Source organism: Salmo trutta, chromosome 17 (assembly GCF_901001165.1).
Source record: "Salmo trutta chromosome 17, fSalTru1.1, whole genome shotgun sequence".
Taxonomy (NCBI): domain Eukaryota; kingdom Metazoa; phylum Chordata; class Actinopteri; order Salmoniformes; family Salmonidae; genus Salmo; species Salmo trutta.
In genome coordinates this window covers 42,812,550-42,831,203 of record NC_042973.1, presented here as the reverse complement: position 1 = coordinate 42,831,203, position 18,654 = coordinate 42,812,550, and the positions used below count along the sequence as shown (strand labels likewise).

Here is an 18,654-nt window from a genome sequence, read left to right as displayed (position 1 = left end):
AGATTCCCACTCTCTCATCTGAGCCAGGCGGTCTCTCCTGTAATCTCTCTCTCTTCCTCTGCCTCCCACTTGATGAAGGTCACAGTAAGAATATCGCAGAATACAGACATATGCACACACACAGTACAGGGAAGCACACACACACATGAGCATGCACACGCACACACACACACACGCACGCGCACACACACGCATACACACACACACGTGAGCATACACACACACACACACACACACATATGCGCTTAGTTGAACACGCACACACCCACACATCCAGACACAGTGTGGCCTGCATGGCTGCTGGTTGCTGCCCCCATAATGGACAGAAGGGCACATCTGTCACTAGGGCATGGCACGAATGGCATCTGCCACATGTCACAGCACCAGACCACACTGATTGGCTCTTCTAATCTCACATAGTCCGGTTGGCATGACCTGCTGTGAACGACTCGCCCCAAATCTGCTCTGCTGGCAGAAGTCAGCCCCGTCAAAATCAATCCAGTCACACAGAACAGAGAAAAGCAAGCCACAAAAGAACTGCAAGATAATAATCTGCCAGACAACAGCACTCATCTGCAAAACACAATTGATCAAACAATTAAAGTATCTGAGAGCATTTGAAACCACTGTAGATGCTTTGATTGACTGGCTGAATACCTGGGGCGCGAGTCGGTTGCAGTTGTCAACAAAGCAGCATGACGGAAAAAGACATTGCGACACTGCGCTACGCTCCGTCGGCTCCGTTTTCTGTATTCTGTGTAGACCCCTTAAGAGTAAATAGATGTTCAGGTAGTTGTCCCTGGTGGCTGACCTGAGTATTGATTGCAACGCTGTTCTATGCAGAAAACATAAAACCTTACTCCTCTTTCAACTCTTTCATGAGACCACATCACAGTCAATAAATCAAACCTTGCTGCAGGGCGATGACAAACTTCCCTCTTCTCACAGTTTCACACCATCTGACGGACAACACTCCACACACACACAAACCACACAAACAGCAGTGAAACACACTAATCCCACCACAGCAGGTGTGTGCTTGAAAAAAGATGTGCATTTCCATAATGTAGTGTTTGTGAGAGCATGCAACTCCTGTCAGTGTGCTCAGTAATGTGATCGAAGGATGATGTCAGTGCTCAGGAATGCTGTGGATAGAGAGAGAGAGAGCGAGAGAGACATACCAGGAACAACAGAGACACAATAACAACCGCTCTCAGAGAGACTTTTGCAATGCTAAACATTGACCTTTATTGGTAACGCTACAGTATCTCACTAGACTTGTTCTGCCACAGGTAGACAAGCTGAATTTTGGGATCTTTCGGCTCAAAACAACACGAGTGCACACAACAAAGCTTCAGATAGGATCTGCCTAGCAGTGGAGGCTGGTGGGAGTAGATAAAGGAGGGTGGGCTCATTTTAATGGCTGGAATGGAATAAATGGAACGGTATCAAACACATGAAACATATGGAAACCACTTTTTATTTTACCTTTATTTAACCACGTTTAATTCCGTTCCATTTATTCATTTCCATCCATTATAATGAGAGCGTCCTCCTATAGCATCCTCGTAACCATATATCTAGGCTGTGTTTAGTGTTTCCCGTCCTCTCTCATGTGACCCTCCCGACATTGTAACAATGAGTGTGGTGAAAGGAGCAAGTCCTGCTGCTGCTCCCAGCCTTTTCCTTCCTGCTGGCCCACAGAAAGAACGCATGCTTCACACTTTCCTCTCTTCTACTATGAACAGAGGGAGAGTTATCCCTCCTCTCCATAACACACACACACACACAAAATCGGGTAATGGGCCATCGGGGATTTTGCCAAAAGGACAGAGTGGTTGTTACAGGGACTTGAGAGATGGGACGGTTCCCAGGACTCAGAGAACAAAACATACTTTTTTCCCAGGCTGCTAACTATAAGTGCACTCACTCTCTACAACACCAGTCCTGGTCCTTGACAGCAATGCCATGTATCCCAACCATGAGGCTGAATGAACATAAAACAGAATACTGCTCAGCTCATTGGTCTTCTAGCAGTTGTCTATTGCAGTATATATATAAAGGTCATGTAATATTGGATGAAATACTTGTTAGTTAGATGTCAAGTACACCGGAGGCAGTATACATCTCCTAACCACTTTCTCCGTCTCTTAGTAACCTCTTATGATTTGCTCCTGTTTATGGGACACAATATGTCACTTTTAAAAAACATATGGTCATTGAGCTGTAAACCGAGCAGCTGATGTCTGGGAGCACAGCCAAAGGTAACACTCAGAAAATGGAGCTCTCGCTGGTGGAGAATACAGATCAGCCGCGTGTCATCTCAGTTAATGGGGGGCAGGATAGAGGGCATTGGGGCTGGAGGAGAGGGGTTGGCATGCTCCTAAGACGGCTGTGTGGGTGGCAGGGTTTGTGTGGTTCCCAGGCTTAGGAGAGACACCAGAGGGCTTGAGACTGAGGTCTAGACTGGATCGGGAAGAGGGTTGAAATTGTTACATTCAATTCGCAGACTGCACACCTTCCCTTGTTCTCTCACACACTTTCACTTATTGACTTATGTCATACCTGTACTCTGTTTGATTCTATATAGTCTACACTACAGTATGGAGCCAGCTTAAACAGATACACAGAGAAGGCTACATCCCTCTCTCACTGTGGTCATTTGCCTAACTGCAACCATTGACGCCAACCCTACAGTAACACAGTCAAATTCTCCACATCTTAACAACAGAAACAGCTTTACCTTTCCGTCTCCAAAACCAATACTTGCGACGTCGGTTCATTTTCAACATCCAAAGTCAACGCCTTATCTTTAGAGAACACTATTCAAAATCATTCAATTTCATCCTCGGAAGGTTCTAGACTAAGGTCATCGCATGACCTTGGTGGTCCCCTGTATCTTTTGGTGAGTGTCACTGTGTCACAGCATGGTGTGTTCTACTCCTGTAACTACCAGGTCCCCTCCTAACGGTCACCTACCCGAGGAGACGCGGCGGCGCAGCGATTGGGACCTGCGGTAGCCGCTGGCCAGGCAGTCCATCCTGTCTCCCTGTCCGGTCGGTAGGGCTGACCACTGGGACAGTTCGGTGGCCGTACAGGCAGTCAGAGAAGGAGAGAATGAGGCATACAGAGCCAGAGAACCAGAGAGGCAGGAAAAGTACATCTGACACTGGGGCTGAGGCCACACTTCCTGCACATGAACGGTGGCCTGAAATACACCTTCCTCCCTCGCTTTCCCCCTCCTCCTTCTCTCTCCACCAGCTGAACAATGGATGGGCCTAAGGAGCTCTCTGTGCTGGGGTGAGCTGGAGAGAGAGCTGGGGGGACAGCAGTAGTAGGCCTATACAGGAAGGATGGGGTGGTCTCCATTTCCCTTTACGTTTCTTTAGGTCCACTGTGGACAGGACTGGAGAGTCTGGCAGCACGCAGTCAGCCATGTGTGAAACGACACACTCAATTCTGGAAGCACCGGCCGTTGCACGGAAATAAAAAACAGGCATTGTGACTGAGCCAGTTAGCTAGTTACCTCTGGGCAGGCATGGGTTTGGGCTGGTCTCGGATCAGTGGGCTTTTGGAAAGTAAAGTCTCTAGTATCAGAGATTTCCCTTACCTCAACTTAGTGGCTTTGACGGCTAATTGTATGAGGGGTCTGGAAGCTTTCTGGTTGAAAGAAACAACCCCATCGAGTTGGAAAACACAGTGGCCTTGAATGTTCACGTGGGTGTGAGGACTGAAACAGACAGAGCTCTTTGGGTAGGTGGGGGGAATACTGCAGGAAGTGTGTCATCGGACCCTTTCCCTTCCCTCCAGAAACGTTTCTGTACAAACACACTAAAATTAGATCTTTCCCTCCACCTCCTCATTGTTATCCCCATAGGCCTGAGAAAGGAATGCCCCGTCTTCCCAGAATGAGGACGGCAGTGTGTGTGTGGGTGTGTGTGTGGTGGTGCACTCCCTTACAGCCGGGAAAATAACTGTACCATAACAAAAGAGTGAGTGGCCTTGACTCTTACTTTTCCCACCCCTAACCGTATTACCCACTAGGCTGGAGAAAAACACTTACAGGCAAACACGTCTGATAATGTGAGACAAAAACCCATTATATCAAATTGACCATTCACATCCTGGATAAAGGAAAACAATGCTGAGGCTGCACTGCCAACTTCACATTATCTGTAGAAAACAAGTCATTGGCCAGATAGGATGAAGTCAGATGAGTGGAAATAATGCAATGACAGAAAATGTATGCACGCACTACTTAAGTTGCTTTGGATAAGAGCGTCTGCTAAATGACTAAAATGTAAAGATAATGTCATGGGAAAATAAGGGAAACCATAGGAACGTTTCCTTTTCCACATCTACTCTTAGAACAAACAAATATATTCAATTGTATTATATAATTTGCTTGATTACAGTGCCACTCACCAGAAATTGGCCATGAAACACCAGTGGTTGCAGACTCCCCACAACTGCTTTTTATCAAAGACATTTTTGTGAGATTTCACTGCCATCTAGTGGAGTTGTTGGGAACTGGAATTGTTAATATTCAAAGGTTGAAGCAAGGCTGTCGCTCCAGGCCTGTGTGTGTGTGTGTGTCTGTGTGTGTGTGTGTGTGTGTGTGTGTGTGTGTGTGTGTGTGTAGACTAAAGCCCTCTGAGGAATGTGGACAGAGAAATATTACCCATTTCCTGTTCTGTGAGACCCGCCCCACACCCACCTCACTGTGAATAGTCACAAATAGAAGGAGGGCGTGTCTCGGCATACCAATCAAAGCTCTCCTCGACCACACACACAGTCTGAGACCCACTATAAACTAAGCAACACATACCTGTATCTTCCATAGAAATGCACTGTTACATTCCGAGAGTTAGAATAATCTCAGTGCAGGAGGTACATAAAGCCCTGGAATCCTTAGATCAGAGAAAGCCTGCAGGTCCTAATCTTCATGATCCCTGCTTTTTAAATCTGTCAGCTGAATTCATAGCTGAACCACTTACATATCTGTTCAATCTAACCATGGAATGTAATGAAATTCCAAAGATCTGGAAATCAGCATTTGTCCTACCACTTTTAAAAGGGGGAGATCCAACTCTTTTAAATAATTATAGGCCAATCTCAAAGCTGTCACCCCTGGTGAAAATACTTGAAACCTTTGTGAGTGAACAGCTAAAATATTTTTTACAGTTGAAGTCGGAAGTTTACATACACTTAGGTTGAAGTCATTAAAACTAGTTTTTCAACCACTCCACAAATTTCTTGTTAACAAACTATGGTTTTGACAAGTTGGTTAGGACATCTACTTTGTGCATGACACAAGTAATTTTTCCAACAATTGTTTACAGACAGATTATTTCATTTATAATTCACTGTAACACAATTCCAGTGGGTCAGAAGTTTACATACACTAAGTTGACTGTTCCTTTAACTTTAAACAGCTTGGAAAATTCCAGAAAATGATGTCATGGCTTTAGAAGCTTCTGATAGGCTAATTGACATAATTTAAGTCAATTGGAGGTGTACCTGTGGATGTATTTCAAGGCCTACCTTCAAACTCAGTGCCTCTTTGCTTGACATCATGGGAAAATCAAAAGAAATCAGCCAATACCTCCACGTTCATCTGTACAAATAATAAAATAAACAAAGATCGTACTTTTTGGAGAAATGTCCTCTGGTCTGATGAAACAAAAATAGAATTGCTTGGCCATAATGACCATCGTTATGTTTGGAGGAAAAAGGGGGAAGCCTGCAAGCCGAAGAACACCATCCCAACCGTGAAGCATAGGGGTGGCAGCATCATGTTGTGGGGGTGCTTTGCTGCAGGAGGGACTGGTGCACTTCACAAAATAGATGGCATCATGAGAGGGAAAATTATGTGGATATATTGAAGTAACATTTCAAGACATCAGTCAGGAAGTTAAAGCTTGGTCGCAAATGGGTCTTCCAAATGGACAATGACCCCAAGCATACTTCCAAAATTGTGGCAAAATGGCTTAAGGACAATAAAGTCAAGGTATTGGAGTGGCTATCACAAAGCCCTAACCTCAACCCTATAGAAAATGTGTGGGTAGAACTGAAAAAGTGTGTGCGAGCAAGGAGTCCTACTCCTGACTCAGTTACACCAGCTCTGTCAGGAGGAATGGGATAAAATTCACCCAACTCATTGTGGGAAGCTTGTGGAAGGTTACCCGAAACGTTTGACCAAAGTTAAACAATTTAAAGGCAATGCTACCAAATACCAATTGAGTGTATGTAAACTTCTGACCCACTGGGAATGTGATGAAAGAAATAAAAGCTGAAATAAATAATTCTCTCTACTATTATTCTGACATTTCACATTGTTAAAATAAAGTGGTGATCCTAACTGACCTAAAACAGGGAATTTTTACTAGGATTAAATCTCATGAATTGTGAAAAACTAAGTTTAAATGTATTTAGCTAAGGTGTATGTAAACTTCCGACTTCAACTGTATATACTAACTGTATTTATCAATGTATCAATCGGGCTCCAGGAAGAAGCATAGCACAGTTATAGAAGCCATGAAGGTTTTAAATGATATCACTGAAGCCCTTGTCAAAAAACAGCACTGTGTCTCACTTTTTATTGATCTCTGTAAGGCTTTCGATACAGTTGATCATGTTATACTGTGGCAGAGATTGTCGAGTGTAGGGCTTTCGGAGCATGCAGTTGCATAGTTAACAAACCATCTGTCTGATAGAACTCAGTGCACTCAATTTGATGGGCTCATGTCTGTTAAATTGTCTGTCTGTAATGGTGTGCCCCAGGGCACTGTACTTGGTCCCTTCTTATTCACTATTTCTATAAATAATTTAGACAAAAATGTGCAAAATGCGCAGCTTCCCTTTTATGCTGATGATACTGTTATTTATTGTTGTGCCTCGTCTCTCACAAAAGCTTTCCAGAACTTGCAAACTGCCTTTTATACTGTTCAACATACCTTGTGTCAATTGAAGCTTATCCTCAATACTGACTAAACTAAACTAATGGTGTTTTCTAAAGCAAGAAATGGATCTCTGAACCTTTCACCTATTACTACCTGTCAGGGCAATGAGATTGCGACTGTAACCTCAAATATATTGGAATTTTAATTGATGACGGCCTCTCTTTTAAATAGCAAATTCAACAACTTACAAAACAATTGAAGCTGAAGTTGGGATTTTATTTTAGGAATAAGGCCTGCTTTTCTTTTGAAGCTAGATGGAGGCTAGTATCAGCTACATTTATGCCTTTACTAGACTATGGTTATATTTTATATATGAATGCTTCCACTCAGTGTTAGAGATAAATTGACACCCTTTACCATGGAGCATTGAGATTTATTTTAAACTGCAAAACCATTACGTACCACTGCACTTTATATACTAGGGTTGGCTGGCCTTCTCTAGTCACTCGTAGCCTCGAACTGTTCCAAATGTCCGAACTGAATTTGGTAAAAGGGGTTTTATGTACTCTGCGCCATCGGCTTGGAACGCCTTACAAAATACTTTTAAACTGGAAGAACTTGTCCCGATTGGTGTTTTTAAATCACTGATGAAGGATTTTGAGACTGATTCCCTGACCTGTCAATGTCTTTAATTTGCTGTTTTATGATTTTGTTATACTCTTGTGAATTCTATGGTTTTTACTAGATTACTTGTAGTTTTTCATGTTGTCTGTCTGTAATTGTGTAATGACTTGGTGATGCCTGTCTTGGCTAGAATGCTCTTGAAAAAGAGATTTCAAATCTCGTGGAGCCCTTCCTGGCTAATAAAGGTTAAATAAAACACTTTTTTTAAATGCAAAAATAATTCCGTATATTATTTGATACTAATACAATTGTCCAGAGAAATAGATTTTGTTTAACAAGTAATTTAAAACAATCTAAAGAAAGATAGGGGTAAAAATGATTCGCACCCTTGTTTTCAATACTCCGGCACCCTACCTGTCAACGGTGGGTGTAGCTGGTGCGTGGAAGTCAGGCGCAGGAGAGCAGAGATGAGTGGACAAAGCACTTTACTGAGGCAATTATTTGAACAGAACGCAACCGCGTCACAAACAAATGCCCAAAGAACAAGTGAGGCAGCACAAAGTACAATAACACAGTACAAAGCACCGGCTGCCACAAAGCACGGGTACAAAAACAACACCTGGCGCAAACCAGCCAGAAGCGCGCCAACCTGACAAACAATTTCACACACAGACATGGGGAGAACAGAGGGTTAAATACACGACAAGTAATGAGGGAATGTAAACCAGGTGTGTGGGAAAACAAGACTAAACAAATGGAAAATGAAATGTGGATCGGCGATGGCTAGAAAACCGGTGACGTCGACCGCCGAACGCCGCCCGAACAAGGAGAGGAACCGACACTACCCTTGCGAAGATAACAGCAATGAGCCTATTTCTAAAATGTTTTATGGGATTGGAGTACACATTGGGAGGATCTTAGACCATTCCTCTATATAGAATCTTTCCAGATCCTAGATATACTTCATCTTCGCCAGCAGCCGCCCACCCATTAGGGCGTTAGGGACGGCGCCCACTTGTGATTGTTTAAAAACAAAAACACCTGTGATTGGTAACAAAAATATAATTCATGGATTATGTTTGAAATGCTCATAAAAGTGCTGTAAATGTGTATATTTTCCTGTTTCAAAAATCTATAGTTCAAAACAAGCTGTTTTTCATCATATGATGCATTTTGCAAAACAAAAGCAATTTAGGTCAAAAGTGTCCATATTAACAAAGGAAATGGAAGAACTAACAGTACAGATCGATAGCAATAAAAACTGTACCATAGAGGCTCAGAATAAGTTAGAGGAAAAACTAAAAGAAATGGAGGAACTTATTCAAGAAAGATCAAGTGTAATATATTATTTCAAAAATTCAACATAGAAACCAAAAATGATTTATGAAAGTCACCCATGATTCACCAAACAATATTTTGAAAGAGTAAGTAAAGTACTTTAAACATATGTTTTCGTTTCAGTCTCCTCCACTTACCGAAGCTAATTGTATGGATTTCTTTTCTATCAATAATGTAAAATTGTAAGGGCTGTCTGTGGAAGTAGACCAAGGTACAGCAGAGGATGTGTTCATCATTAGAATTTTTATTAAAAAACAAGAGAACACTACAAAAATGAACAAAAATGACAGCAAACAGTCCTGTTAGGAAAATACTCAAAACAGAAACAATTACCCACAAAACCCAAAGGAAAAACATGCTCCTTATGTGTGACTCCCAATCAGCAACAACGAGCTTCAGCTGTGCCTGATTGGGAGCCACACACGGCCCATAACAAAGAAATACAAAAACATAGAAAAAGGAACATAGAACGCCCACCCAATGTAACAAAAATAAACAGCAGTACAGAAAGACTCATGTGAAGGCCAAATTACAGAGGAGGAACTTCTTGATGCAATTAAAGCCTTTATGTCTGGGAAAATTTCCGGGGCTGGATGACATACCAGTGGAGGTATACCAAACCTTTTTTGATATTATTCAGTGGACCATTATTAGCATGTTTTAACCACTCCTATATAAATGGTAGATTATCAGACACGCAACAAGTGTGATTTCATCATTACAGAAACAGGATCCAAGTGGTAAATATAAAGATCCATTCCATATGAAAAATCTGGAAACCAGGCCTGGTATTCATAGCTAACTTTGAAAAGGCCTACTCCCTCTGCCATTTGTCTTTGTCGGTCACTGTAAATGTTACTTGTTTTCCTGAGAAGAATCTTTCCTACTATTTCCTGAGTACTTTATATTTTTCACTTTGGGTTTGCCCTGTGCCCTTTTGTTTATGAAGTTATATTTTTAGCACAACAGCGTTTGGATTTGTCCCACTTTTATCTATGGTGCTTAAATAAATTCAGTAGTTCTAAACCTGTGACTGCCTCCTGCCTACTCCTCTCTACATCAGTGACAATTTAGATCCCCCCACAGCCTCATAGAGGATCTAGATACTTTTTCTAACCTCTCTGGATTAAAACCAAATTATGACAAGTGTACTATATTATGTATTGGATCAGATTTTTTTTTTTTAAACTTTTACATTACTGTGTAGTTTACCAATAAAATGGTCTGACGAGGATGTGGACATACTCTGTATTCATATCTCTAAAGAAAAAAATGATCTCGCTCCAATACATTTTTATAGAAAGTTAGCAAAAATAGATAAGATCTTGCTACCAAGGAAAGGAAAATACCTGTCTATTTATGAAAAAATCACCCTGATTAACTCTTTAGTCATATCCCAGTTTATGGTCTTGCCTAAACCTAGCGACCTGTTTTTTTTCAATTATATGAGCAAAAAAATATTACATTTTATTTGGAATGGCAAGCCAGACAAAATGAAAAGGCCTACTTCTATAATAAATATGAATTCAGGGGTCCAGAAATGATTAAATATTAAAGAATTAAAGCTGGTTGAGAGAATGCCAAAAGTGTGCAAAGCTGTCATCAAGGCAAAGGGTTGCTACTTTGAAGAATCTCAAAAATAAACTATATTTTGATTTGTTTAACACTTTTTTCCATACGTGTTATTTCATAATTTTGATGTCTTCAGTATTATTCTACAATGTAGAAAATAGTAAAAATAAAGAAAAAACACTTGAATGGGTAGGTGTGTCCAAACTTTTGACTGGTACTGTATATATTTACAAAAAATATTATGGGGGGATTTGAAATGATGCAGACAATTACATTGATTGAAGCTACAATCTATCTGCAATATTAAAGCTGATCTAACCCCTAAAAATAATAAAAAAGAAAAAATATAAAAACACAATTTAATACAACATTGAAAGGATATGATAATATCTTGTTATGTAATAACTATATAAATCATGGCGATGGGGGTCTTTCTGCACCCAAAAACGAGTGAGTCGTGACGTTGTGAGTCGTGTACTGAAGAGGGACTTATTATGTAGCCTGTTCAGTAGGGCCTCTGTGGGAAACTTAAAGACTGGTTCCTCATTCTGACACAACACCATTCATACATTAGTCCATTATGAGAGAGATGCAGCTGCAGGAATGCTGTCACTGTAATTCATGGGGTGGTAATAACCCATGTTGATTACATGCAAATTGAACAGACTAATAAAGCTCTCATAGTTCTAATGAACTGCGTGAGTTGCGCAACACAAGTGGTTGAGAGTGAATTAAAGCCAGTTAGTCAGTGAGAGAGACAGAGGACTCAGCTCAGTACAACCACCACAATAACAACACAACACAGAGCCACTGATTCATCCAGCCCCGCTATGCTATCCCAGGGTGCCCTGCTCCTTCCCAGGGCAGAGAGAACATAAACAGATCCTTTGTTATGGCCTCAGAGGAAGGCTCATACTAACACCAGGCCACCAGGCGAAACTTTCAGACCCGGCCTACTTGGTGTGGTTGAAGAGGTTTTCCCTCAGAAACAAATACCTCAAATGCCAACACACAAGAGTTGAACTTACATGTGAGTTAAACTGACATATTATAGTGTGAAGGCTGGAGATATCTTGATGGAGATACAAACAAAAGCAGACTTTGGACCGTGTGGGGTGGAGTGTAGAGTGTGTTTACAGAGACCATGTTAAGGGAATGCACCTATCAGAGTGGTTAAAGGTGATTTCAACCACAGCATCATATGGTGCAGACTAGGGTTGGTCGGTATACCGTATATACCGTATCCGGGGGTATTTCGAAGTACCCTCGGTATGATTTTCCAATACCGTCAACACCGTTTTTTAAAAATTCATTTAAATATTTGTACTGTTTAAATAAATACCCGCAGTCAACTTTTGCACTTGGTAATAGATAAAGCAGATCGGATTCATCATTTCGCCTGTTAGATTATTTTTCATTGTGAAGCTTACCGGTACTAGTTTCCCAGTTACGTTTGCCAAATAAATTGTGTGCTAAATAAATTCTCTCCAGCTGGGCAGCTGTCATTAGGCCCACCACACTTGAAGTAGCTTGAATGAATACGTTCACTGCAGTAAACGCGTGTCTCGGTCTTGGCCACTTATCTCCGCCTTGGCAAAAACTGTGTGTACTCGTCGAACCACACCGCAATTCTGAGGGTACAGTATACTGCCCGTTTTCAAGTCAATTGGCTCATTTTCATGCCTCTGACATGCGCTAATGATAAATAATGGTGTAACTGTCTATAGTTTTCTCTGCATTTAGTGTTAATTATTGTGATTGGCTCACATTTGAATGGTACGGGGTACCCCCACTATTTATTTTTCCGGGACACTGGACCGGACCATACCGGCTTACTTTCACCCCTGGAATCAAACAAGTGGACTGTCTGGGGGTACTCGAGGAGAGGTTTGGGAAACACTGGTCTATACAATCTGAAGATAACATTTAATGACATTCCAGAACCTTCTTCTACAAGGAGGACAAAAGAAATCAAATGCAGCAAAAATAATCCTTCCATTCTGCCCTAGTGAGTCGCGGTCTCCTGTAGAGTTAACGAGCACCCAGCAAATTCACGACTGAAAATGGAAACAGTGGGCCTTAGTTACAGTTAAAGAGGCTCCACTGCTCCTTCTCCTAACAAACATCTTCTCTTGCTCAGTATGAGAAACTCAACCTACGCATCTGCAGCCAGATATTCAGGCAATAATCAAAATGCTCAATCGCTGAGCAACAATGTATCATGTCAAGTGGAAGGAATTTCTATTTAAGGAAGTGTAATTATGAAGTATAGTCAATTCAAATGCTCTCCCCACCCTTAGACAAACAACTGTGGTTCAGCTCAAGTTCAGGTTTGATTCTAGAAAAATTGCATGACAGATTTTACAAGGATAGCGTAAAAAGTCAGTCGTATCAGTAATAAGGTTACAATACATGTCCAAAGGTAGGTGGACACCTGCTCGTCGAACATCTCATTCCAAAGTCATGGGAATTAATATGAAGTTGGTCCCTCCTTTGCTGCTATAACAGCCTCCACTCTTCTGGGAAAGCTTTCCACTAGATGTTGGAACATTGCTGCGGGGACTTGCATTCCATTCAGCCATAAGAGCATTAGTGAGGTCGGCCATTGATGTTGGGCCTGGCTCGCAGTCGGCGTTTCAATTCATCCCAAATGTGTACGATGGGGTTGAGGTCAGGGCTCTGTGCAGGCCAGTCAAGTTCTTCCACACCGATCTCGACAATCCATTTCTGTATGGACCTCGCTTTGTGCACAGGGGCATTGTCATGCTGAAACAGGAAAGGGCTTCCCCAAACTGTGGCCACAAAGTTGGAAGCACAGAATTGTCAAAAATGTCAATGTATGCTGTAGCGTTAAGATTTCCCTTCACTGGAACTAAGGAGCCCAAACCATGAAAAACAGCCCCAGAACATTATTCCTCCACCAAACTTTACAGTTGGCACTATGCACTTCGGGCAGGTAGTGTCCTGGCATCCGCCAAACCCAGATTCATCGGTCGGACTGCCAGATTGTGAAGCGTGATTCATCCCTCCAGAGAACACGTTTCCACTGCTCCAGAGTCCAATGGCGGCTAGCTTTACACCACTCCAGCCAACGCTTGGCATTGTGCATGGTGATCTTAGGCTTGTGTGTGGCTGCTCGTTCATGGAAACCCATTTCATGAAGCTCCCAACGAACAGTTATTGTGCTGACATTTCTTCCTGAGGCAGTTTGGAACTCGGTAGTGGGTGTTGCAACCCAGGACAAATAAGTTTTACGCGCTTCAACACTTGGTGGTCCCGTTCTGTCAGCTTGTGTGGCCTACCACTTCGCAGCTGAGCTGTTGTTGCTCCTAGATGTTTCCACTCCACAATAACAGCACTTACAGTTGACTGGGGCAGCTCTAGCAGGGCAGAAATTTGATTAACTGACTTGTTGGAAAGGTGGCATCCTATGACGGTGCCATGATGAACGTCACCGTGTTCTTTGGTAAGGCCATTTTACTGTCAATGTTTGTCTATGGAGATTGCATGTCTGTGTGCTCGATTTTATACACCTGTCAGCAACAGGTGTGGCTGAAATAGCCAAATCCACTAATTTGAAGGGGTGTCCACATACTTTTGTATGTATATATATATATTTTTTTTTTGAGCAGTATATATATATATATACTGCTCAAAAAAATAAAGGGAACACTTAAACAACACAATGTAACTCCAAGTCAATGACACTTCTGTGAAATCAAACTGTCCACTTAGGAAGCAACACTGATTGACAATAAATTTCACATGCTGTTGTGCAAATGGAATAGACAACAGGTGGAAATTATAGGCAATCAGCAAGACACCCCCCAATAAAGGAGTGGTTCTGCAGGTGGTAACCACAGACCACTTCTCAGTTCCTATGCTTCCTGGCTGATGTTTTGGTCACTTTTGAATGCTGCCGGTGCTTTCACTCTAGTGGTAGCATGAGACGGAGTCTACAACCCACACAAGTGGCTCAGGTAGTGCAGCTCATCCAGGATGGCACATCAATGCGAGCTGTGGGAAGAAGGTTTGCTGTGTCTGTCAGCGTAGTGTCCAGAGCATGGAGGCGCTACCAGGAGACAGGCCAGTACATCAGGAGACGTGGAGGAGGCCGTAGGAGGGCAACAACCCAGCAGCAGGACCGCTACCTCCGCCTTTGTGCAAGGAGGAGCAGGAGAAGCACTGCCAGAGCCCTGCAAAATGACCTCCAGCAGGCCACAAATGTGCATGTGTCTGCTCAAACGGTCAGAAACAAACTCCATGAGGGTGGTATGAGGGCCCGACATCCACAGGTGGGGGTTATGCTTACAGCCCAACACCGTGCAGGACGTTTGGCATTTGCCAGAGAACACCAAGATTGGCAAATTCGCCACTGGCGCCCTGTGCTCTTCACAGATGAAAGCAGGTTCACACTGAGCACATGTGACAGACGTGACAGTCTGGAGACGCCGTGGAGAACGTTCTGCTGCCTGCAACATCCTCCAGCATGACCGGTTTGGCGGTGGGTCAGTCATGGTGTGGGGTGGCATTTCTTTGGGGGGCCGCACAGCCCTCCATGTGCTCGCCAGAGGTAGCCTGACTGCCATTAGGTACCGAGATGAGATCCTCAGACCCCTTGTGAGACCATATGCTGGTGCGGTTGGTCCTGGGTTCCTCCTAATGCAAGACAATGCTAGACCTCATGTGGCTGGAGTGTGTCAGCAGTTCCTGCAAGAGGAAGGCATTGATGCTATGGACTGACATCTGGGACATCATGTCTCGCTCCATCCACCAACGCCACGTTGCACCACAGACTGTCCAGGAGTTGGCAGATGCTTTAGTCCAGGTCTGGGAGGAGATCCCTCAGGAGACCATCCGCCACCTCATCAGGAGCATGACCAGGCGTTGTAGGGAGGTCATACAGGCACGTGGAGGCCACACACACTACTGAGCCTCATTTTGACTTGTTTTAAGGACATTACATCAAAGTTGGATCAGCCTGTAGTGTGGTTTTCCACTTTAATTTTGAGTGTGACTCCAAATCCAGACCTCCATGGGTTGATAAATTGGATTTCCATTGATTATTTTTGTGTGATTTTGTTGTCAGCACATTCAACTATGTAAAGAAAAAAGTATTTAATAAGATTATTTCATTCATTCAGATCTAGGATGTTTTATTTTAGTGTTCCCTTTATTTTTTTGAGCAGTGTATATATAGTGTATTTGTACTGTACTGGGTTAACATGATGAGATAAGCCTAATGTTTGGGCAGTCGTTCCATTTGAGAATACAGGGGGAAATCACTGATGTACAGATATCTAAATAGGTAAGGTGATATACAGTAGGTGTAATATACAGTAATATACAGTACCGATATAGATGCCAGGTAAAATGAAAACAAAACGAAGACTCTCCCAGATGTATAGTCAATGTTTCATCCTGTTAGCCTGCATTTGGTCCAAGATAGTCACATGAGTATACCTATAGAGCAGCAGGTGACTGTGGTCCAGAGGAGAAGCCCCTTGAGGATGACTCATGAACCCTACAGTATTACCTCACCTCTTATAGCATCTGCTGGCTCACCCCACTTGGTTTAATTAAGTGACATCTGATTTGGCTATTTCTGTTTGTACAGACACAGTCTAAAACGGTCACCTCACCACTCTATCCTGGAGGTGACATTGCCCAAAGGCAAAGTTTTCCTTAATCAGCAGGTAGGAAGGCTACAGTTGCCTCTGCTTTTAATAAAATATTTGCTGTGCTCCATGTCGTTTGCAAAACCACCGTTAATCTCCCCGGGCTGGAAGAGATAAGACTGGGCCATGTCAGTGTTCCACCTCTCTCTCTCTGTAGCATGCCCAGGCACAACACTGTATTGTGTGTTTACAACATGGTTCCTCACAGTCAGTCACTGGGGGATTCCTTTCTATTCCCTCAGTTCAAGGCAAAGCCCAGAACCCCTCAGTCACAGCTGGAAGACCCCAGCTCCACCTGCCCTGACCAGGACTCCCAGTAACAGAAAGAAGGAACATTAGTCAATGGTTGAAAAGGAGGAATAGGGGGAGAGATCTAGGCAGAAAGAAGTGGAAGAGGGGACAGGGTATTAGATAGCCAACCAACTTTTGTATATGTGCTATGAATTGACATATCAAGTGAAAAGTTGGCATGTTGTTCTTTACTGAAGTAGAAAAATATTCTGTCCCTTGAGGCATTGAGGTAATTACACAACAGGTTAGGGCTTGTCTGCAACCTTCCACTTCCTACCTGACTGTTCGGCAGTCTAGTGCAATGCAATCTTCACTATGTAAACTACAGGTGTGTTGGCCATTACATACTTTCACAATGGCTCAATAGATCATGTTCACCCAATGACAAAAAAAGGTATGTGAAGCAGTAAGGGACAGATCAAAATGTACTGGGGGGGGGGGGGGGGGGGGCTGGTCCAACTCAAGGTGTCATAACAAAAAAATGCGACCCCCCCAAAGTAAAAAATATTTTCACATGTCCCTCCCCTTCTACAGCAAAATAAATGTAACACCCTCTCCCCTCATAGAATTAACTCAAAATAATGTTTACGACCACAAATAACTGTAGAGAGCCTGTTTATAAACATGGATATCGACTTTGCCACTTCAGCATGCTTTTGTGGCACAGTCGATGCCACGCAGGGCTACGGGCCAGAATGTTGAGGGTTCGCCGACCACCACAGACGAGCTCCCTCTCCGTGCCTGTGTCATTACACTACGATCAGAGCTGGCTGCAGACAGTGATCAGCTAGGGGGAAATCAGATTTTCAACATTTTGATGCCATATTTATAATTATATACAATATATGCAATGAATTTTCCACCAACAGGTTTCTGTGCCAATGCACCACACAACCAATACACAGAGCATACCAACGTCGGGGCACTTCAATATCATGGTTTGTGTTTTCAACTCCAAAATCAATAGGGGAAAAAGGATACCTAGTATGTGTCTTCTGCATTTAACCCGACCCCTCTGAATCAGAGAGGTGCGAGGGGCTGCCTTAATCAACATCCACGTCTTCCGCGCCCAGGGAACAGTGGTTTATAAAGGAAGAGAAACTTAGACTCCAGAGAGATAGAGATACGCAGGTGGCACGACACACTGACTTGCATTTCTTTATGTCAGACGGCTACTGCGTCTACTATACAGATATAGACGTACAGAAGATGTCATACATGTTCTATCCAAATATTTTGTAGAAAGATAAGCATTATATTGTTAGATTATAGGAGTAACTCTGGTAGGCCTGAAACAGTCTTCCTCACAAGTTCAACTGTCGGAGTCAGTTGGCGCTGGTGCACACTGCCTTCATATCATAGGCCAGCAGCAGCTAAAGCTTAATAATCGTCACACCATATCAAACCTTCACAAACATTTAAAACTTTATTAGGGTAATATCAAAAGTAAGTCAAGCCATTGTTTTTAGGGAAAACTAGCAGGGAAAAACGCACTACCCTCCCATATGCCCCTCAAAACCCCAAAAAAGAATGACAACCCTCCCCTATTTTGGACCCCCCCCCCCCCAGTAAATTTCGATCTGTCCCTAAATACAACTAAGGAGATATGATTGTTACAGTAGTCGACTGTGAAGCCAGGCAACACTATATATTTTAGTTGCTATGTGAACATGCACAACAGTAAAAAGGATCACCATGGAATAGCCATTATAGGAGACCTCACCACAGTATCAGGACAATACTATAGTGTTATATACACATTATTACATGTTACACAAAATATTACAATCCACACTGTCTGCACCCAAACCTAAGGACCAGAGTTTTTGGCCCCTTGCGTGACTCAGCTTTTACACCACCTAGGCACTGCCATCGGTTCGGTAGTCACTCACCTGTAATCCCTGGGCTCCATTTCTTGGGCTCCATGTCCGACTTGTCTAAAGTTCGGGACTTCCTCCGGAATGCGACCCGTCTGAACTCGTCCATGCCCTTATCCTCCGATGACCTTTCCAACATCGAAAAGATTCACAGCGCGAGCAGCTCTATCGGTATCATTAATCACGCATTCAAATGTGAAACTGACCGTCAACAAATTACAGAAAAATTCCATTCCATGTCAAATAACTCATAAATCCAATTTATCATTCACAGCTAAATGAAACAAAAAAACGTCTTGAAAAATCACGTGGCAACTTTATTTTCCCGGATATGTGCCACAATAAATGCTACTGTTAAACCAGGTCAAACGT

At 42.8% G+C, this 18,654-nt stretch overlaps 1 protein-coding gene across 3 annotated transcripts in view; it reads right to left on the bottom strand.

Annotated features, from left to right (window-relative positions):
- fgd4a (FYVE, RhoGEF and PH domain containing 4a) overlaps positions 1 to 18,654 on the bottom strand; it is a 103,095-nt gene extending 84,441 nt beyond the window's left edge. The window contains exon 1 of one of the 3 annotated variants that reach the window (XM_029696853.1): positions 18,298 to 18,654. In XM_029696853.1, coding sequence (XP_029552713.1) covers positions 18,298 to 18,421 — 124 coding nt within the window. In that variant the 5' untranslated portion in view covers positions 18,422 to 18,654. Of the gene's footprint in view, positions 1 to 2,743; positions 2,916 to 2,979; positions 3,098 to 18,297 lie in introns of those variants that run through there. The other 2 variants (XM_029696852.1, XM_029696856.1) reach the window with 2 other exon arrangements.